The 23,331-nt window shown below is 40.5% G+C and overlaps 1 protein-coding gene across 2 annotated transcripts in view; it reads right to left on the bottom strand.

Annotated features, from left to right (window-relative positions):
* Positions 1–23,331, bottom strand: part of ST6GALNAC3 (ST6 N-acetylgalactosaminide alpha-2,6-sialyltransferase 3) — a 569,262-nt gene that overhangs the window by 305,622 nt on the left and 240,309 nt on the right. For both annotated transcript variants that reach the window (XM_021097752.2, XM_084964682.1), the window contains one exon: positions 11,754–11,948. In XM_021097752.2, coding sequence (XP_020953411.1) covers positions 11,754–11,948 — 195 coding nt within the window. The remainder of the gene's footprint in view (positions 1–11,753; positions 11,949–23,331) is intronic.

The raw sequence follows: 23,331 nt of genomic DNA on the forward strand, positions 1-23,331 counted from the left end.
CATAGTACTCCATCTCGTTTATTACCAGTTAACATTATGAAAAACTGTTCTGTACTTTTAGACAAAAAGTGTTTTCTTCTTTACAATTCCAGAGCCTAGCACAGAGGCCAGCATGCAGTGGATGCAGCAAGTGTGGTCAATGAGCTTTACCACTGGAACAGATGAAGCCTCCATGAAACCATTGACTGGAGGATGCTGACCAAGGCATTCTCAGTGTCTTCCTTTGCCTGCACAGGACAACCAAAGGCACAGGCAGAGCATCATGAATTTGGGGCCTTGGAAATTAGTTAAACCAATGAAATAATATGTTCTCTGTAAGGACTAACAGAGATGATGGCTTGTAAAGTGCATGGCTCCCAATAGGCCCATGATCTCTTACCCCAAATCCTGTGGACTAGGTATAAGCTAGAATTCAGAATGCTTTAATTGAGTTGGCCAACAGAGCAAATGTGCAGTGTATTATGAAACATCGCGACTGGGCATAGGGAAACACATTGTACTCACACAGTCATATTTTTTTATAGCAAAGGATGTGCATAGTCACAATAAGTACCTGCTTTGTAATTTTTAATATTGCCTTCTAAGATTCCCTTGTCTCTGTGTTATCGGAACAGAGGAGTCTTGGTTTTCTTAGCGCCAGTTTATTTCCATCTAGGGACCAAATTTTTCATTGATTTTTCAGCTTGCAGGGTTCCTAGGAAACGCAAGCAATAAAATTCAAATTTTAAGACCACTAGGGTAGAGGTCTGGTATTTTAAAATTCTAGGGATAATTTTTTTTTTTCTCTAAAGACCAAAGATATAAAGAAGCTTCCTTATCTGTTCTGTGCCAGTTTTCATGATCTCTTTCCTAGGCTACCTCTTCACTTGGGGAGAGCTTATAAAGGCCCAGCATTAGGTGGGCGTGAAGGGTTCTCACTCTCTGCCTTTGCTGGACCCAGATCTTGCTCTCCAACCTGCAGAGTGCATAATACCCATCCCCTCAGTCACTGGCAGGGACAACACCCAGCTTTCATGTTTACTTCTCTTTCCATTCCTTCTCAGTTTCTGGTGCTTCAAGATTTCCCTGATTTCTAGCAAGGTCAACTGGGCATTAAATCACATATCCAATTTTATCCAGCATGTCCTAGTGTTACAGCAGAATTCTGTAATCATACTGCTGGAACAGAACTCTTCACTTCATTTTCCTGTTGAATCAGTAATCTATTTATTAAATATTTTAGAATATCTATTAGCCATATTATTCAATTAACTATATATACAACTTCCCAAGTCTGTGGGATATTATTTGACATAGGAGCTACAATTACGTTTGAAATAATTTTTTTTTTCTTTTTAGAGCCTCACCCATGGGTGTGCAAGTTCTCAGGCTAGGGGTCAAATTGGAGCTGCAGCTATCAGCCTACGCCACAGCCACAGCCACGTGGAATCCAAGCCGCATCTGTGGCTTATGCCGCAGCTTGAGCAATGCCAGATCCTTAACTCACTGAGTGAGCCCAGGGACCATACCTGTATCTTCACAGACACTATGTCAGATTCTTAACCTGCTGAGCCACAACAGGAACTCCTGAAATAAAAATTCTTTAATAAACATTTTTCTTTTGTAAGTAAGCCTTTGTAAGCCTACTCTGGAAAATGAGAAATCGTAATTTGATGCTATCTCTTTAGTGACAAATTATCTTCCAGACATTGAATACAGTTGTTTAGCTGAAATTATTTGAATGTTCACTATTCTGAAGAGCAACAGAATAAATCTGTTATGCTGAAATGTCAATACCCTCTAGGTGGTATTGTTTCAAGATACTAATAACCAAACTGAACCACATTCTCTTTCTTAGTGAACCCCAATTTTAATTTTTCTTGAAAGTGGGGTTCATGGCTACTCCTTAGCACATTGTCTGGAACTGAGCATGGACTCATTAAATATTTAATGACTGACTAATATTTACAATTAATACTAACTGCCACTTGATGAGTGGTTTTGTGCTAGTCACTCTGTGAGGCTATTAGCTGGAACTTGGAAAAGATGAACAGAAGTTCCCATCGTGGCGCAGTGGAAACAAATCCGACCAGTATCCTTGAGGACAAGGGTTGGATTTCCGACCTCACTCAGTGGGCTGGGGATCCGGTATTGCTGTGAGTTGTGGTGTAGGTTGCAGACATAGCTTGGATCCCACATTGCTGTGGCTGTGTGTAGGCCAGCAGCTGCAGCTCTGATTCAACCCTTAGCCTGGGAACCTCTACATTCCGCAGGTATGTCCCTTAAAAAAAAAAGAAAAAAAGAGAGATGAATAACAACTCTTACCATTGGGGCATTAGTTCTACTATCTTTTTAACTTTCATGTCAGGGTGCCTTTTGGTGGGTGCTCTGTTTTGTTTTTCTCTGCTTGTTACAAATGAAGTAAATTGATATTTAAATTTCTAATAGGAGTTTTCAAGTGTATTAACCTGACACTTGGCAAATAGGCATTTTTCTACCCAAGGTTCTGTAATGAATAAAATTCCCTTATATCTTCCTGGGGAACCAATTACTACTTTGAAAACTATGACAATAACACATCTTTCATCAATAACAGATGTGATTTATAAAGTGAAAATAAATCTGCTTTGACTGATGATGCCTCATAGCAATAAGAAAGATTTCATGTGCATAATTATAATAAAACAATATGATTAATCAGTTGAGTAAAACTAGAACTTCAGTAAGTAATAAGTCCTATCAGACTATTTTCTGGCTTTGTAACCTTCATATTCCTTCCTCTAAAGTACAAGTTAGTTTCCTAAACCCATGTCCCTGAACAGGGAAACATATAGTGTGCATCTCTGTGGACACCTGAATCAGCTGAGGGACTGACTGATGGATGTGTCTTCTCATGCTCAGCTTCCCAGCAGGTTTGAAGTATGGATTTGGAAAGAGAGCTCCTCATGTGCTCCAGGCAGCACCTTGCTTAAAGGTGAGTTTCAGAATGTTTAATGGTGGTGGTTGTAAAATAACTATAAAGTATAATGTATGTATCAGCTAGGACTCTTTTGGTTGCAGGTAACCAAAACATTACCCAAACCAGCAGACATGAAAAAGGATTTACTGGCTTATACACTCAATTTACTGACTTATATACTCAAAACAAAGGGAGGGTAGACTGGCCTTAAGAATGGCTGCTCTGTGGAGTTCCCGTCGTGGCGCAGTGGTTAACGAATCCGACTAGGAACTGTGAGGTTGCGGGTTCGGTCCCTAGCCTTGCTCAGTGGGTTAAGGATCCGGCGTTGCCGTGAGCTGTGGTGTAGGTTGCAGACGCGGCTCAGATCCCGCGTTGCTGTGGCTCTGGCGTAGGCCGGTGGCTACAGCTCTGATTCGACCCCTAGCCTGGGAACCTCCATATGCCATGGGAGCGGCCCAAAGAAATAGCAAAAAAAGACAAAAAAAAAAAAAAAAAAAAAAAAAAAAAAAAAAAAAGAATGACTGCTCTCAGCACTAGAGTACTGTCCCTAGTGTACTGTCCAGGCCCTTGCTTGAGCTCTGCAGCTGGCTTCTGCTTCTCTCCAGGGAACACAGCCTCTGACACCCAGAGAATCGTATCTCAATAGCTCTACCACTGAAAAGAAAAGAGTGTCTCTCCCACAGCATGATGTAGAAAAACAATGAACCTGGGAAGACTTCAGAATGGCTCATCTTGGGCCATGTGTTCACCCCTTGACCCGCCATGCAATTGGTCAGTCACTGGCCTGAACTTTCTGCTCAGTCACGTGATCAGGAGTGAAGAGATTATTTCTGTAATAAAGAGACAGTGGCAAGCACAGGAGGTACTATATATACATATAACTGGTTAATTATACATTTAAGCATTTAATTACATGATATAATGAATATATATATATGTAGTCTGTGTATGCTTGTGTTTAAGAAAGTGTAGGAGTTCCCTTGTGGTGCAGTAGGGTAAAAATCCGGTGTTATCACTGCAGTGGCTCAGGTGGCTTCTGTGGCACAGGTTCAATCCCTGCCCCAGGAACTTCCTATGCCATGAGGGTGGCCAAAAAAAAAAAAAAGAGAGAGAAGCAAAATGTAAATTGTCCTGCAAGTATGTGTGTGTGTATATATTGCCCACATGCTTTTATACATGCATGTGTTTTCTGAATATTTGCATGTACTGGTTCATGAATATGGATGGATGCATATGTTATATGTATATATTATTATTTTGCAAATGAGAGTGTTAGGAGTTCCTACTATGGCTCAGTGGTTAACAAATCTGACTAGCATCCATGAGGACGAAGGTTCGATCCCTGGCCTTGCTCAGTGGGTTAAGGATCTGGCGTTGCTGTGAACTGTGGTGTAGGTCGCAGTTGTGGCTCGGATCCTGAGTTGCTGTGGCTGTGGTGTAGGCCAGCAGCTACAGCTCTGATTCCACCCCTAGCCTGGGAACCTCCATATGCCATGGATACGGCCCTAAAAAAAGAAAAAAAAATAAGAGTTTAGTTTTTGCTGTACAGTAGAAATTGAAGAACACTGTAAATGAACTATAATGGAAAAAAATAAAAATCATTAAAAAAAAAGATAGCTTTTGTTTTTGTTTTGTTTTTCCCATAGATCTCATTCACATTCCCAGATCACAATTACCCAATGAATGCATTTGCTATAGTCTATCCCCTGGAGTAAGTTGCATTCCAGGCAGTCTGGCCCTTTTTGCCCCCACATGTGTCTGATTTCCTTCTCTGTTAAATTGGAGGATCACACAGGACTATGGCACTGCCTCAGGGGCCCCTTGGGCATGGGATGCCTTGTCCATGTCAGGGTTGTACAGAGTAAAACATTATTAGCAGTGACAACATATATAGATCTACATGGCAGCTGGACCAAGGTAAGAGCACCTCACTTCTGGGTACCAACCAAACACCATGAGGAGCTAGAAGATTAGAACTAAAGTTAATGGCTAGTTCCTGTTGTGGCTCAGTGGTAATGAATCTGACCGGCATCCATGAGGATGCTGGTTTAATCCCTGGCCTTGCTCAGTGGACTAACGATCCAGCATTGCCATGAACTGTGTTAGAGGTCACAGACATGGCTTGGATCTGGCATTGCTGTGGCTGTGGCATAGGCCAGCAGCTGCAGCTCTGATTCAACCCCTAGTCTGGGAACTTCCATATGCTCCACCTGCAGCCCTAAAAACAAACAAAAAACCTAAGGGTAATGGAAGAAGAGAGATGTAAGAAATGAATCAAGGAGCATGAGGTAGTGGTGATTACTTGCACAGATGTTGTTAGTTTACTGTGGCTTTTCCTGTAGTGTTCTTGGCTTGTTGGGAGTGGTAGGAGCTGAAGGAAAATGGACAGTGCATATTTGAAATTTTTGCTTTTGCCCAACTCTGCTTTTTCTTCTCTCCTTATGCCATCCAACTCTTCATCCTATGCACATGTCTCACTTCCCACCCCCAACAAAAGCTTTCTGGAATTATAACTCACAGCCATGTCTGTCCCTCTCATTTGACACTTGAACAGAGATTGACTTGAGATATGGCCACTGTTTGGGAGCTGTGATTTCACAAGAAGACTGAGACACATAATCTCTTCTCCACTCAATAAACATATGCCCTCATGCTCAGGAAAAAGATAAATTATCTTTAAAATGATGAATCCAATATGCACATGCCAAAGAAGCAATCTTTATTCTATGTTAATTTAGTTGTTCCCTTTTCTATAAAAATCTAACAGTTGAAAGTTATTTTGCTTTAGGATTACACAAATGGAATGTTTAGATTTTAATTAACAATTAAATTGATCATTTTAAAACTTTTGGAACATATATTTGCATATAATTGCTCTCAATCTACTTATGAAAAATCCAAAGCCTGCATCCCCAAATACAGAATACCTATTCATGTCAGCTTTAGTTACATGTGTACATTTATTTGACTATGTGGAGTGTGTGCTTTTATTGCCAAGACCGTCAGCTCAGTTTCTTAATCGTCGCTATAACCACAATTCGGGAAATTCTATTGCAACATCAATCTGTTCTGCACATCTTTAATTAGGCCAGTGTGGCCTGTCTGTCACAGTAACGGATGCTAAGTATTCTTATTTAGCCTACTTGAGGCTTTAAGATGTTCTCATTTTTTAAAGAGACATATTTCGGCCTGATGACATTGTTAAGCAAATCAATACACAGCCCTACGATTTGCTGTGTTCCAGAAATTCTGTGCTTGTTCACTTGCCGCATCTTTAGACACCACAGGAAAGGGCACCCTTCCCCAAATACTGAAATCCTCAGCAGCTCTAGTTGTGATGACTCTCTTATCAGATCGAAGGGAGACATCTGTCACCCCGACAGATCACCAGGAAGATCTGCCTGGCATCCTATTGATCCCCGGAGCCTGATTCTCTTATCAAGTAGTTAATGCAAATAAGTTGCGGGTTGTTTGCTCCGAGCAATGACTTCACACCAGGTCACCAACAAAAAAGACAACACAAGGACTGATGCCATGGTCTGGAAACTACAAAGAGAATTTAGCCTAAAGTTCACTTCCTTCTCTTTCCTCAGAGCGAGCCATGATCTCAACAGGGAGAAACAATGATTACCTGGAACAAAGCCCTGCAGTATTTTAGACTTTTATACCGTCTTTCTGCCACAATTAATTTAAAATGAATCACTAAAATTTGCATTAAGGAGAGAGCAGAGTTCTCAGGATATTGCCAAACACGGGTACTGGGATTTTTTTAAAAACGGATATGGAGGTGTTACATGGTTTTCACTGGTCAAATTCAAGGTCAAATGATAATACAGTAAATTATTAAAATATAAAAAGCTATAGGTGGAGGTCTCTCAAATTCAGTCCTATGAAAATGGAGGGTTGCATTATCAACCAGCAGTGACATGAGAGGGCAAGTCTGAGCAGATGGCTGATGAGGATTAAAATAGGAGTAGGATGCAGGGGACATGCATATAGGCCCTATTGCAAAGTCTAAATCTTTCCTGGTCCCAACTTCAGCATGGCAGTACCTCCTCCTGGTTGTTGTCAGCTCAAAGTACTGATGAGGAATTTGGGTTCTGTGGTCAGCAGGGACTCTCGGAATCTCAGCACTCACGGAGTTAGCCGGCACTCATTTTGCTTTCCTGCCTCTCAAGACCTCTCCTCCCCCAAAGGTAAGAACTTTTAGTCTGTACACATTAAGAAAGGGAAAGGCAACAGGAAAAAGGATAGGAGCCAATCACCAAATGCATTATATTTAGACTGGCATTGTTATGGTGGGATGGGCATTTTAATTCTTTCAATTTAACTCTGCAACACTAGTCCATAGTTTTCACGACATGCTCCTTTTTTTATCAGTATGGAGCAGGAAATAAGAAAAAAAAAAAAACAAAAAACTCCAGCAGTAGGAAATATAAGCAAATGCACCTTTTTCTCTCTCCTGTGTTCTTTGTACTTTTATGTCTTATACTTCCTTTGGGAATAGATCATTCAAAAACTAGGTGAATTGATAAAATGAGGCCGAGCAGGAATAATACAATTTACCATATGTGAGGCCTTCATGACAGACTATCACAGATTCATGAGACTCCTATACTTCCACTGATGCCAGGCCAAAGGGACCAGAACTGATCTCATTTTTAAAGATAATAAGAGAAACAGAGTTTGCTCCCAAGCAACTCAGCTCTCCACTGTCCACGAGATCGTCAGTCTAATTCTTCCATTCTCAGCTCCTGCCTCTATTTAATGGTATTGAAAAGACATTCTTTCTTGTAAACGTTTCTGGCCACAAAAATCTTTGCCTAGGTGGCAGCAATAGCTGGTCCAACAGAGGCATCAGGGGATAAAACTATCATCAACAATGATCATGTTTGCAAATGCTCTAAATCTGGAAATCACTGCTGGCATATCTATATGTGTTTAAAAAAAATTCATAGAAGTCTGGTAGATTCTTGAAAGCATGAGCTTTCTTCCGAGAAACCTCTGAGAAAAACCTCAAGGACCATGGTTTTAAAATAAACAGATTCCCTTGGTGACCACTTGACTCAGCTCAGCCAAGCTGGTGACCCTTCTCCAGATTAGAATAGAGTGATCAGGGACATAGGAGTGTGGTTATCTTTAAACCAAGATTTGAGGGCCACTATTATGGCTATTTGCTCCAGAACATCAAATCCACCACTCATCATTTTAGCTGTATTACTTTGCCTCTTGAAGATTTTTTTTCTTCCCAAGTCTTATTTAATGCAACTATCTTTGGGAAGGATTGCACTTGAAACCATTACTTGGTAAGGGTCAAAGCACAGAGCACTTGAGAGTAAGTGCAGAGCACAGATATGGGGGTAGAGAAGGGCAGAGTTCTGAGAAGGAAAGATGAAATTAATAAAGTGAGAGGTAGAGAGCCACCAAATTTTGTTCTCCTCCCAACTTAGTCTAGAACTATCCGAGTTTGGAGGGAAATCTGTCATGCTTTTTGGGTGCTCCATGTAAAAAATTTCCATACAAAACTGTTTATTACCTGTACTAATGTTATAGCATGGGGCCTCCCTTTCTGTCATGCATAGATGAGAGGAATAAGTTTCCTGTATGCCAGTTTTTGCATCAAGTGAAATTTCCTGTTTTCAAATATGTCTATTTTGGTTTCGATATGTTATTTTAGTTATTCCTTGTTACATTAGGTGAAACGTTCTGTGTGAGTCCCAGTCAGTAACCACCCTCCTTGGCCTCAGAAGGTACTTTAAATTTTTTATTATGAAATAGACATGTAGAAAAGTGCATACAGCATGAATGTGTATTTAATAAGTATTTAGAATGTGAATACCCATGAAACTTCCACCTGGATCAAGAGATAAGACATTGTTGATATTCCAGAAACGCACACTTATCACAAACCACACATGTTTCTCAAAGGTAACTGCTCTTCTCACTTACATGATTTTTCTGGCTTTTTTTTTTTTTTCCTTTTTTAGTTTTATCTCCTCTAACTGTCCCTAAACAGCATCATTTAGTTTTGCCTCTTCCTGTGATCTAAAAATTGAACCACACACTGTGTATATTCTTTTATTACTGTATCTTTTCTCAAAATTATGTTTAAGATTCACACAAGTGGTCACACCTCGCTGCAATTTCTTCATTTCCATTGATGCATGGTATTCTAGTATATAACACAATTTTAACCATTCTCCTACTGATAGTCTGTGGGTTGCTTCCAGGTTTTAGTTGTTATGAAAAATGCTGGATGCATGCTGTCCATGTCTCCCATTGCATGCGCTTATGGGCGTCCCTAGTGAATATGCGGATGATTGGAAATGCTGGGACAGAGCGCATACAGATCTTCAACTTTACTGGATAATAGGAAGCTGTTTTTTCCAAAGTGCTTGTTCCCCCAGCTAGTGTATAGGGGCTCCAGTTGTTCCCCATTTTCACCAACACTTGGTATTGTCAGATTCTTGATTTCTTTTGCCAATCTAGCGCTTTGTGTATAGTGATTCCTCCTTGTGCTTTTTTCCCCCTTCTCATTGTGGTTTTACTTTGCAAAACTCTGATTTCTAATGGAAACTCCTTTATATGTTTATTGCCTTGAAAACAGAGTCTTTAAAATTTAAAGTCTGATACTCTGGACTGGTATTGCGGTGTTGTTCGCACTGAACATTTCATGTCATAACTGGTAAGTACAGGGGAAGCAAAAGAAATTCATTCACTGAACATGAGTATGGCTGGGTACCTCATGCCCTTTGTCTTATTTAACCCTCTTAATAACTTTGTTAGCTGATCTTGTTTTCATCAGTGTGAGAACTGGCACTCAAACCATGCCTGTGTGTCTCCATGGTCTAAAATTCTTTTTTCCAATAGTCATATTTCCTCCCAAGAAAGTAATTCCATAGGATCCAAATAATGATTAATATCCTGCAGAAAAATCATTATATTAAAAACTATACCAAAAGAATTTCAAAAATAGCCTGGTTCATATGACTAATAGCCCTAGGAACTACAGCCCTAGGTCAGTTTTCCCCTTAACACTCCAAAATCCAATCCATTAATATTTAAACAAATGAAAGGCTCTTTGATATTTGGTTTTCCCTCATGAGAGTAATTCAGGAGATGCTTCAGTCCCATGTTTCATTTTCTCCCCATGTCAGGCACTTGTTTTTTTGTTTTGTTTTTTTTGTTTGTTTTTTGTCCTTTTAGGGCTGCACCCTCAGCACATGGAGGTTCCCAAGCTAGGGGTCTAATCGGAGATGTTGCAGCCAGCCTACGCCAGAGCCGCAGCAATGCCAGATCTGAGCCAAGTCTGTGACCTGCACCACAGCTCACAGCAATGCCGGATCCTTAATCCACTGAGTGAGGCCAGGGATCGAATCCACAACCTCAAGGTTTCTAGTGGGATTCGTTTCCGCTGTGCCACGACGGGAACTCTTTTTTTTTTTTTTTTTTGGCCATGTCAGGCACTTGTGAAATGATTCACATGATCCGGTAGAGTTAAAGAATACTGAATGACAGCCAGAAACAAAAGTAACAAAAGATGAGAGTGAGACAAACCATTTTCTAAGAGGTAAATGTTTCCATAGGTAATCACTGTATTAAGATACTGAACAAATTCAAGCAATGGATACTTTTGAAAAAATTAATTTCAAACCACTTAAAGGATAAACATCAGGCAAGGTTCCTAAGAATTTGTCTGTTATTAATAGTGCCCCCCATTTTTTAACGATAAAGTTCTAATAAAAAGTCTGTGAATATAACTGCAAATAGAGAAACAATTTTCAAAGGATCAAATTAACTCGATGCAATAACTCTGGTTGGATATTGCCTATGAAAGGGGATGGGCCAAGTCAGTTTTCAACATCCTTTCTCGGATGCTAAGAATAACTCTTGGGATAGGAGCAGCATTCTGTGGGTAACTCTCCTATCTGGCATCTTTACAAACTGACCTTTCAAAGGGATCTGACCCCAAACTCGTCCCAGTAATGTAGACACACTAATGATTTGTACCTTTGTCACCAACAACCTCCAATAGGCTTGGACTTTGTATTTATGAATATTAACCTCACACTCATCCCTCTCCATAGAAACAAAGAGTGAAAGCAATTTTATTAATCACTTCTGTACACTTCATACATTTTGTGAGGCTCATTTCATTTTGACTTCCCTCCATGATACAAATCCTTGCTTGCAACAGTGCTGGCACAGTGTGTACTTTCTACTTGTCAATATACCTCCATTCTCTTCTATAGCACCAACTGGCTACAAAGATTCAGAGGTTCAGTGATTATAGGATTTGAATGATTTTAACCCCTTTAAATATGGAAACTCTTTAAATCCCATTATCTCTGCAGCCATGGAGAATTTTAAAATCAGCTTGGCCTTTTCTAGCTTGAGGTCTAAGGATTACAGAGTTTTAAAGAGCACAAATGCTTCTCTGCAGTTCTACAGAGAGCTGTCCCCAACAGTTGACCTCCAGGAAATAAAGCCAGCCAGCTCTCCAGCTGGTAACTGCTGATCACAGTTTCTGAATGGAAAGATATGTATGTTGTGCCACAAACCACTAGGAAAACAGGTAATTGCTTCCTCAACTCCACGTGAAGCCAGTAAATCAGAAGATTTGATGTAGGAGGGACAGCAGCCTTTAGACATGTGTCAATAAATGTCTAAGGATGAGAACACAGAAAATATCATGGACCCTAAGATGCTCACTAGGGCAGAGAGTAAGTTCAGTGATTGGAAACCACCCTGCTCCCTAACGAAGAGCTATTACCATGGATACGCTCAAACTCCGCATAACCCTCTGAGGTCTTACCTCTTGCGTCCTCACATTTATGTATCCATAGTGAGTGCGAAGGGGCCGTCTGTACGTATAGGAGAATGGTATCCATTTTGTACCAGGTTGTCCAAAGCAGTTTAGTAGCAATGGGAAATTCGCTTCATTTACAAGGCGCACAACCAGCAGGAAGAGGAACGCTGCTATGAAGCTCACTGCAATCACAGATTTTCTCTACAAAACATTCAAAAAAAAAAAAAGAAGAATGAATGACTTTCAATCATAAGTAGTCCCGGAGAGGTTCTTCCTCTCTCTTTTTCTTTCAAAGGGATCAAAGGGCTTTGTCATTTAGGATATATTTAACTTGCAGACAGAAAATAACCATTTGGTAACCAGGTTGTCTTAGTATGCTGAGCCTCCAAGAGCAAGCAGAGCAGAGCTCTTGCATTAGCTTTCCATTCCACCCCTACCCTCCTTACCTTCCCATTCTCCTTGATGATGCCTAGTCACTTTTCAAAACCCAAATCAGACATTCCCACCTGCAGGAAGCCATTCCTATCTGCTCAGTTCTCTCCCCACCATCTATCCCTCACCCCCAACCTATCTACTCTAATAGAGGTAAGAAGTCCTGCCACTTTCATACACACTCCTTGAAGTCACACCTACTGTTGTAAGTTTTTCGTGGTATGATGAATTCCTCATGTGACTTTTCGTCCATGTAATTTTGCGACCCTGGAGAACTGGGAAGTACTGTTCCATGCTTCTCTGTGTACCCCAGGTCCTTAACACACTACCTTATGTACTGCAGTCACTTAACAAGCACTGGATTCAATGAAGAATTAGATTTTTCACAATCTTGTAGACCCAGTCTCATTATGAATCATTATTCTGTTTCTTTATTTAGCCTGGTCTATGGGCAACAAACTGTGTCTGTGCAAAAGAACCTGCAAAAGTAAGATTCAAAAAACTAATAGTGTAGAAAAAAAAATCCACATCAAGAAGCATAAGAACAACCCCAAAATATGTTGTCATCAAATCATAGTGGAAGCAACTGTATCTGAAGGGGATGGAGAAAGGAGATGTGTATTGAGATTGAACTTGATAAAATGCATATGTTTTAATTGATAGAGATGTGTGGGTGGAGCTTTCTAGAAAAAGGGAACAGGGTGAGGAGGCAAGAAGCAATGAAGTTATTCAGAGCACACAACACTTTGTTTTCTTCTTCTTTATAGAAGAACAAGCCAAAAATACAAATGGTAACCTTATGGACTATCTCAGACACCAAGCTGAGAAGTCTCTACTGAATTTGTTAAATGACACAAAACCAAAAGAGATTTTTCGTTTGTTTGTTTAATTTTTGAAATGTGATTGCCGTAAGTTATAATAAAATGCCAGTGTTTAAGAAGTTTTGAAGCAGGGAGGAATGAAAGGTAACCAGCAACTAGTTAGGAGAGTATTCCAATTGGCTAGGTCAGAGGTAATGAGGGATGGAAACTAGAGCAGTGGCTGGGGGAGCAGAAAGGTGAGAAAAGACATGAGAGACTCAATTTAGATGGAAGAGAGAGAACTTGGCTACCCAGTGGATATAAGAGGTGGACGGAAAATTTAGAGGTATCTGAGATTCTGAATCCAGGTAGCTTAAGTAATGCTGATCATGTCAGGAGAAACCAGGGTGGTCAGGGCAGGAACTGATTTAAGATTAGGAAGACAAAGCCTTTGGCTTTCTAAACTCTCATTTTCAGGTACTTGCTGGGTCATCTGGATGGAGTCCTCAAGGGGTCAGGCAAAAAGCCAAGTCTAGAGGAAGAAGAACAAGCAGGGAGTTCCCATTGTGGCTCAGCAGTAAGGAATCTGATTAGCATCCATAAGGACGCAGGTTCGATCCTTGGCCTCACTCAGTAAGTTAAGGATCTGGCATTGCCATGAGCTGCAGTATAGGTCACAGATGCGGCTTGGATCCCGAGTTGCTCTGGCTGTGGTGTAGGCCGGCAGCTGCAGCTCCAATTTGACCCCTAGCCTGGGAACTTCCATATGCCACTTGTGTGGCCCTAAGAAGAAAAAAAAAAGAAGAATAAGCAGAGCTGAGGGCAGATGTCAGGAACAACTCTGCCTTGTCTCCAGGGTGAAGACACAATGACATATTCCTTCCTGAAGCTGGGCTTGGCCCCTGATCCTTCTTCAAACTAAAGGAAAGCAACACAACTTTCCGGGAACGACTGAGTCTTTGTTGTTGGTGCTGTTGTGTTTTTAGCTCGCCACTTCTGGTGGAATCAGCTTCTTTTTGGTCTTTTCCAAGGAGAACAGAAACCCAAAGCCATCCCCTGTATCCTCCCGGGGCCCATGGTCAGAGTCACTGTAAGGGCAGCAGAACGAGGCCACAAAGTCAGAGACATCCAAAGGAAGTCTTTGCTCCTGCTGAGCTCCTGTAATTTGTAAAAGCCCCATCCATTCCCCTGTCTAGCCAGCCTAATTTTCCAATCACCTGAAAGTCCCTTGAGTTCTGCCTCCTCAAAACCCCTTATCTCACCACTAACTGCCACAGCCTTACCTCATTTAACCTTCTAATCATGAAAAACTGTTTTAATTTGCTCCTCTGTGGAATCATTATGTCCACAACATCGCAATGTGTCAAGGTAACAGCTTAAATGAGGTGATGGATCTTACAAGTTTAAAGGGACACAGACCAGAACAGATGGCTAAATAAAAGCAAAGGGGCCAGTCACCCATTAAGTAAACAGGTAAGAACCTTTTTTATCGACATCCGGTAGCCCGCTGCACAACAGCAACTTGCTTTGAAGGAGACCCAGATGGGATTTGTGCCTTTGTCTATTCCAGACACAGTATGGCCCTCTCCTTCTCTTAGCTGTTGCATGGCATCACATGGCTGGGGGCTTGGGGACAAAAGTGTGGAGGGCAGTTCTGAATTCACGGATATTGTGTAGCAACACACACATAACACATCCACAAGAGGAAAAGAAATCAGTCATTTTGAGAGACACTTCAAAGTGGATTGAACTCACAGTTGTAAGAGGCTGTTCCCTAGTAATTCATGTCGGCCTCCCATGTTCTATCAAAGGGGACCAAGTAATGAGCACAGAGAGCATGAAGGGTGCAAACGGGAAATGGAAGCCAGAGGAACGGAATGGAAGTCTGTGCTGGACCTGGAATCACAGTCTATGGTGGGCAGATGGGCTCCTTTCACAGCTCTGGCTTCCAGCCCCATTTCTGTTGTATTGTCTGAACCTGATTCTTTGCCTTCCTTCATGTTTCCATATTCTTAACATGAGCATATTTTCATAGGGCTGATATAAAACTACCTTGAAATTTCATTAGACGAAGTCTAATGTCAAGCACCTTCAACACGAAGTGCATTCTTCTAGAAGTCACTTCTGCCAGATCTTGACCTTGAGCTTCAATCAGGTGCAACGAGAAGCATGGATGAGGTTGCACACACCAGAATGCAGTGAGAATGTGTATGTGCATTTGTGTAAGAATGTGTGAGTTGGGGAAGTAACAAAGTACCAATATCCATGATATATATGCATATATCCACTCCTTCAAGCCACAACTATTCATGGAGTCCCCTCTCTGTACAGACTTGGAGAGGGGCTGAAAAAGAGAAAAAAAAAAAAAAAAAAAAAACCTTAAAGAGAGGCAAAGTACGCTTCTGAAGAGTCACAACTTAGTTCACCTGGCAAGAAAACTGAATGAATACCAGACAAGGTGATGGAGCTATGCACAGGGCCCTGCAGCCGTGAAGAGGAAGGGGAGGTGGGTTGTGCTTGGGGCAATGCTTGTCTGAGGGGGTTATGTTCAAATGGAGTCCTGAAGAAGGAGGAGGAGTGTGACAAGTGGAGTTGGGAGGGAATAGCAAAACTAAAGGCAGAGAGTATTTGAAAGGCCTTCATTTGGTCAGAAATGCTCAAGTCATTTGGTAAGAAAAATATATAGACTGTAGACATGGAAGATATGCTGCGAAGTAGCCAAGGTTTAAATCCTAACAAAAAATAGTAAGCCAAATGTATGAAGTCAAATGCAACTCTCTGTCCCATCTACCTTACATAATGAAAGGATAAACGCATAGAAGTGCTGTTTTATAAGTCTGACACATTCTTCACTTTCCAATGAAGTGAAAAATGTCTCCATCGCTTCATTTTATTCCAAACTGCCATTTAACACACATCTTCTTTCCAGCGGTTTGACTTAAGCTTATCCCCTTCATAGCTTATTCTTTCATTATTTTGAGTCCATCAATGCTCAGCAAATGGGACTCTACTTTTTCACACAGGTGTTCTATGTCTAGCAGTTTGTTTATGGAAGTGGTCACTGCTGCCGTTATTGAAGCAATCACAGCATCCCCAAGATTCAACAACCAACAATACGGTAGGAAGAAGCAACAGTATTTGTCAAGTTTATAATACATAAGATTTAGACAAACTTTTTGTACTGCAGAAACCAGAGGCGAATTTAGTAAGTCATTCTCCTAAGAGGAGAAGCGTGAACATTAAATGATACAATGGGTGGAAAAAAACAGTGCACATTTCTGGGCACATAGTGAGCCCTCAAAAAATGGAAGCTGGAGTTCCCGTCGTGGCGCAGTGGTTAACGAATCCGACTAGGAACCATGAGGTTACGGGTTCGGTCCCTGCCCTTGCTCAGTGGGTTAAGGATCCAGCGTTGCCGTGAGCTGTGATGTAGGTCGCAGACACGGCTCGGATCCCGCGTTGCTGTGGCTCTGGCGTAGGCCAGTGGCTGCAGCTCTGATTCGACCCCTAGCCTGGGAACCTCCATATGCCACGGGAGCGGCCCAAGAAATAGCAAAAAAAAAAAAAAAAAAATGGAAGCTGTCACCATTGCGCTATGAGTACAAATTGTGAGAACCTTGGTGGACATTAGCTATGGTGGGCATTGGCCGGCCCATGTGAACACATGATAAGAACTGAGAGAGATCTTTTTCTTAAATATTCCAAGCAGCTGCAAACCCTTGAACTACTCAGTGCAACTCATCCACAGAAGCTCTGAGAGAATGTCACGGTGCCCAAATAGATCTGATGAATTGCTTTAGGGAAAGCTTCTGCCTTCTTTCAGACTAGTCTGAAGGGGCCTTTAACAACTGAGACATTTGGAATTTAATCCCCTCTGTGCTGCAAAAATATGCATCAAAAATATGGCATTCCAGTTGCTCACTCTTTGGAGTAGGAATATCATTTATCAGACTTTGCAGCAGAAATACCTATTTCAAAATAAAACCCACTGAGAATTCAGGATTTAGGGAGAAAACAAATGCAGAAATTTGTCTTTTTTTTTTTTTTTGTAAGGGCTGCACTCTCGACATATGGAAGTTCCCAGGCCAGAGGTCGAATCTGAGCTCTAGCTGTCGGCCTACACCACAGCCACAGCAACTCGGGATCCGAGCAGCGTCTTCAACCTAAACCAGGGCTCACGGCAATGCCAGATCCTTAACCCACTGAGCAAGACCAGGGATTGAATCCTCGTCCTCACGGATACCAGTCAGGTTTGTTACTACTGAGTCCCAACGGGAACACCCAAATGCAGGGATTTGTACCTAGCAAATCTGCAGCCTATATTAACATTCTTATATTTTTATTCTTTTTACCACAGCCTTTAGCCACAGAATGGATTTTCTAATTTTTAAGTTAGTTGCTAGATTTTTTGGTTTCTTTTTCATAAATGATAACCACTATATAAAGGTATATTTTTTGGCTTAAATAGTACTTTTTTAATGGCTCCACCCACGGCATCTGAAAGTTCCCAGGCCAGAGATTGAATCTGGATCCTTTAATAGGGGATTGAACCCACACTTCCACAGAGACCCAAGCCACTGCAATCAGGTTCTAACCGACTGTGCTACAGTGGGAACTCCAAATGCAATCATTTAATGACTGTATTAGTGGCTTACAATGTAAAATGGTCCATTTTTGTACATATGCTATCATTTACTCAATAATAAATATGAAAACACAGTATCAACTGTATTATTTATATCAGTGCTCAGAGACCTCACACACTAAGACCCTACCCATTGCTTATTTGGGACCTTAGCAAATACAATTTCTTTTCCCACATAAAGAGTGTGTCTTCAATGAAATCTACCTTATGCCATTGGCCAAGCTCCAAACTTGGTTCTCCCTGAATACAGTAAAGCTTCTTCCAATGCATATAAGGATGAATTAGCAAAGCTCAGCATATATAAATAAAACCTTCATCTGTTTTATTTATTGAACCAACTGTTTGGATCCTGCTAGTTAAACTATGGTGAACTCTGGAGAAAATCTCACTCATTTGTTGGGGGTATAAGAAAAGGAGGGTTTAAAAAGGTGGACAATCCTAGAGTCCACACAGGAGCTTATCAAGGGCAGCCTCGGGCAGCCTGGCTGGTAATAGACTCAGTGAGGTCATCAAGAAGAGAGTTGTGAATGTCCACAAAGGTCAACATGGGAGAAGCAGCAGCATTTCAGAATCCAGGAGGCTGATGAAGAAAATTCAATCAGTAAAAGCAATGCATTTTGAGAGTAGACTTTGAAGAAGGCAGAGCGAGTGAAGCTAGAGAGGCAGGCAGGGATCTGATTATCAGTCTTACATATCATGCCAAAGAGTGTAGACTTCAACGTGGGAGAGAGGGTCAGACTTGACTGTGGATAGCTCTCTTTGGAGATGGTGTGGTCACTGAATCGAGAGGTGGAAAAGACCCTTTAGGAAAGACAATGACAAAAGCCAACAATGGACCACTTCTTCAGATATCAGTAATGGACATTCAATTCTCAATATAAAAACTGCAATTGTTACTTTCAGAAACTGGCTTTTCTTTTCCTAGTAGGGGTGCTGGGAATAAAGTCTAGATATAGCAGATATGTATGAATAATCATCAGAGGCTTAACAGAAGATCGTATTTAATGAGTGCTATTAGTCGGAGAAATATTTCTGTAATCTCTATTTTCCAGATGAAGAGATAGAGATATAGAGAAGTTGAGTTAACTTGCCCAAGGTCACAGAGCAAGGAAATAGTAAAGAAAGGTATTGAACTCAGTCAGATATTCTGATTCCAGAGCCTCTGTTTTAGTATATGGATTAACTACGTTGTTAACTGTTACTCATACCAAAGGGAATATTCTTCTTATAGGACTGGTTCAGAAATTTTAAAAACCTGTATTAGCCATAAGCAGATTTTGTAATAGATTTTTCTCAATAAATAAAATACATAATTCATATGGAAAATTGAGAAGCTGATCTGAAGCATGGTAATTACGTTTATTTCTAAATCAGTAATCAGTGGACAACTTTAATTCTGGCTTTACTCCTAGTATTAAAAAAAAAAAGAATGTATATATGTATGTGTGACTGGGTCACCTTGCTATATAGTAGAAAACTGACAGAACACTGTAAACCAACCATAATGGAAAAAAACAAAAATCATTAAAAATTTTTTAAAAACCCTCCAGGGTACTATTGGTTATCGCTAAAGAAAATAAACCAATTATTCTTCCACTCCTGCTAGAGAATATTAGGTCCCCTTTGTCATCAATAGTATGGAGTCTTAATGCAGGCAGTTTATAGGAATCAATGTGACAGAATGGGTATCTTCCTTTATCAGCTCCACAATTTCATAATCTTTTTATTCAGCGACAATGCAGCCAAACAGCAAAAGGGTAATGGTTTCTTTAAATACATAATACATACATAAGTAAATAAAATTAAAATATTAAAATTAATTTTTTAAAGTATTAGAGCATCTTCAATATGGTAATCTACTTTAAGAATTCGGAGCCATGTCAACATGTCACCTTCAGACATGGGTACAGTCCAGTAAGATTATATATTCAATAAGCAAAAACCAAAGCAACAGAGGTCTCATGGGCACCATTGTTGTAAGTTATTCTATGTAAAAAGCTAATCCTAGAGAAAAATTATAGGTAGCCACAATTTCTTCAGGGATTTTTTTTCCCCAGAGACTTCTTAAGGCTGCAAACACTAAGAAAAGTTCAAGTTAATGTGAACAATATGAGTGTCAGATGGCATGATGAGAGGTCACACTGAACTTTCTAGCACTTATTTTAAAACCATAATGAAAAATGTCAATGAGTTTTCAATATGCCTGCACATTTTTCTTATGTTATTTGAGGAGGATATTTAGGTTTCCTGGCCTAATTTGATTTTCAATCTGCTACAACATCAAAAGAAAACAACCATGGCTACATTCACTGAGTTTGTTTTATAAAATTATATAAAACCAGTTTATATCATTTTGCCTCTTCATCTTCATTGTATTGCTTCAGCATATGTCCTTTCATATAGCAGGAAAAAATCAAAGTTCTTCAGAAATACAAGATAGAGCAGAGGATGGATACTGAATATACAGAATGAAGGGAACAGCAAGCAAAGTCTCTCAGTGTGGCTGTACAGATAGACAGAACAACTTTATCCAAAAGGCTGGTTCTCATGATGAAAACATTAGCAATTGGGGCAGAGAGACCTGAAGTTATCCTTTATGTTTCACTAAATCCTAGTACTTATGGGAAGAGATATGTTCTGGTCCACCCGTTGTCTTCTCCCTGTGCCCCTGGCTTTCCCCTGAGGGAAGAGAGGCACTAACTAATAACCAGGGACAATGAAGATAATTAGGTAAACCGACCAGGTGCTTTCGTTTTATCCTCAGCCACCTTATACTCTTCATTTGGTTTCTGCAAACATCTCATTGGCATCCTTCACTCTTAAAGAGATGAATGTGTCTCTAAGAATCCAATTCATTGTGTTTAGGACACCAAAGGGGAGCACAAGGATACATTCTGCTGGTCCTAATGTCATTGGGGAGGGAATCCTGCCCAGAAGCATCATGATAATGATGAGAATGACAAGGATAAGGACAATGAGGATGACACCAACCAGGTGCTCTTGTTCCTCTGTGCATCTACATGGCATTACAGTGTACAACACTCACCATTAGAGCACTTTCAGACCTACCACCTCACATGATTCTCCACATTGCCAGTGAAGTAAGAAGGAAAGGTTGGATGCTTGCAAGTCCCATCTCCCATTTCTCCTTTCATGCCCTCCGTATTTCCAGCTGGACTTCTCACCATTCTCCAACACCCCTTGGCTACCCAGTTCCTATGACTCTGTCTGGGCTGCTCCTCCCTGGGGCCCTGCTGTTTTCTACCATCCCCATCTCTACAAGTTCAAATGTAACTCAGCTTAAAGGGTGGGTCCTGCCTGAAGTTCTGTATTTCTCTCTGGTTTCCAATTCATGGATCAGGGTGAGGTCAGTCAGGTGGGTAGAGAAGAAGATAGAAGAAAGAGATTAAGAGAGTGGGGAGGGAGGAAGGGAGAGAGGGAACAATTCCTCTAGAATTTTGTTTAAAAATTCCTTGAGGACATGAACAAAGTGAAAAATAGCACTTTTTTTTCTTTTTTTAATCATTTACTTATATATATATATTTTTTCCACTGTACAGCATGGTGACCCAGTTACACATACATGTATACATTCTTTGTTCTCACATTAAGTGTTCCATCATAAGTGACTAGACAGAGTTCCCAGTGCTACCCAGCAGGATCTCATTGCTAATCCATCCCAAAGGTTACATTCTGCATCTATTTACCCCAAGCTCCAAGTCCCTCCCACTCCCTCCCCTTCCCCCTTGGCAACCCTAACCCTAACAAGTCTATTCTCCAAGTCCATGATTTTCTTTTCTGTGGAAAGGAAAACTAGATTCGAGATATAAGTGATATCATATGGTATTTGTCTTTCTCTTTCTGACTTTTACTTCACTCAGGATGAGACTCTCTAGTTCCATCCATGTTGCTGCAAATGGCATTATTTTGTTCTTTTTTATGGCTGAGTAGTATTCCTTTGTGTATATATACCACACCTTCCTAATCCAATCATATATCAGTGGACATTTGGGTTGATTCCATGTCTTGGCTATTGTGAATAGTGCTGCAGTAAACATGCAGGTGCATGTGTCTTTTTTAAGGAAAGTTTTGTCTGGATATATGCCCAAGAGTGGGATTGCTGGATCATATGATAGTTCTATGTATAGATTTCTAAGGTACCTCCATACTGTTCTCCATAGTGGTTGTACCAGCTTACATTCCCACCAACAGTGCAGGAAGGTTCCCTTTTCTCCCCACCCCTCCAGCATTTTGTTATTTGTGGACTTATTAATAATGGCCATTCTGACTGGTGTGAGGTGGTAGCTCATGGCAGTTTCGATTTGCATTTCTCTAATAATCAGTGATGTTGAGCATTGTTTCAAGTTTTTCTTGGCCATCTGTATATCTTCCTTGGAGGAATGTCTATTCAGGTCTCTTGCCCATTTTGCAACTGGGTTGTTGGCTTTTTTGCTGTTGAGTTGTATAAGCTGTTTGTATATTTTAGAGATTAAGCCCTTGTCGGTTGCATCATTTGAAACTATTTTCTCCCATTCTGTACGTTGTCTTTTTGTTTTCTTTTTGGTTTCCTTTGCTGTGCCAAAGCTTGTCAGTTTGATTAGGTCCCATTGGTTTATTTTTGCTTTGATTTCTGTTGCTTTGGGAGACTGACCTGAGAAAACATTTGTAAGGTTGATGTCAGAGAATGTTTTGCCTATGTTCTCTTCTAGGAGTTTGATGGTGTCTTGTCATATATTTAAGTCTTTCAGCCATTTGGAGTTTATTTTGGTGCATGGTGTGAGGGTGTGTCATACAGGCAGCATCACAGTGTCTTGAATTTAGAAGACAGTATATATTTGTGAAAGACGAAAAAGAAGGAAGGATGGAGGGATTGAAAGTTATCCTCTTCTAAATATAAGTGCTAAGTCATCCAATAACTTTTTTTAGTTGAGGATCATTAAGAAAATATGTTTCTCCATGAGGAGGAAAGCCTCCAAATTATTATTTTCTTTCTTTCTCTTAATTCTCTTCACTTGGAGAGTTCTGTGTAGATTCGATGTGAGTGTGGAGGGGAGATGAGGGAAGAGGATTAGGAAGGGGAATGTAAAGTGAATATTTGTTAAACTGGACTTTTCACTGAGCATTGCTTTGAAGTTCTTGATAGAACTTGCAGATCTGAACTGCAGGAAATCTGCTTACAGCAACATCCTTTATATAGCACACAATGAAAAGACTAACAAGAATTCCCAGTTTTTAGAAAACCAATTCTTGTCTGAGGAGAACACTTAAAGCTAGAATCCAGCATCATGGCATGAGAAGTGGATAACAAAAGGAGAGCTCGTCCTTCTAATAAGGACAATGGCCCATTTTCAGAGAGGATGAATTTGCAACTGTTTGCTGTGTGCTCAGCAAGTATCAGGTACTGTGCCAGGAATTTATAGGGATGAAATTGGATTCTCACCAGCAGCCTATCTGTAGACGCAGGGTGGTCAAGTTCCACTAAATGAGCCAATAGATGTAACCTTGAGCACATTGCTTAACCTGCTTTGCTTCTGTTCTCTTACCTGGAACTGGGGAAACAATAGTATCTACCTACTATGACTGTTCAAGGTTTAAACGAGTTACTACATATAAAGGGCCTTACAGTACCTCCTGGGAAATGGAAAGTGCTCAGCACACATTAGCTTTTATTGTCAGCAGACTTCATCAGATCTAAGACATCAATTAT

This window comes from Sus scrofa, chromosome 6, assembly GCF_054392235.1.
Source record: "Sus scrofa isolate SSC_HxYL_T2T_F1_AM1 chromosome 6, Sscrofa_HxYL_maternal_Yorkshire_Landrace_v2.0, whole genome shotgun sequence".
Taxonomy (NCBI): domain Eukaryota; kingdom Metazoa; phylum Chordata; class Mammalia; order Artiodactyla; family Suidae; genus Sus; species Sus scrofa.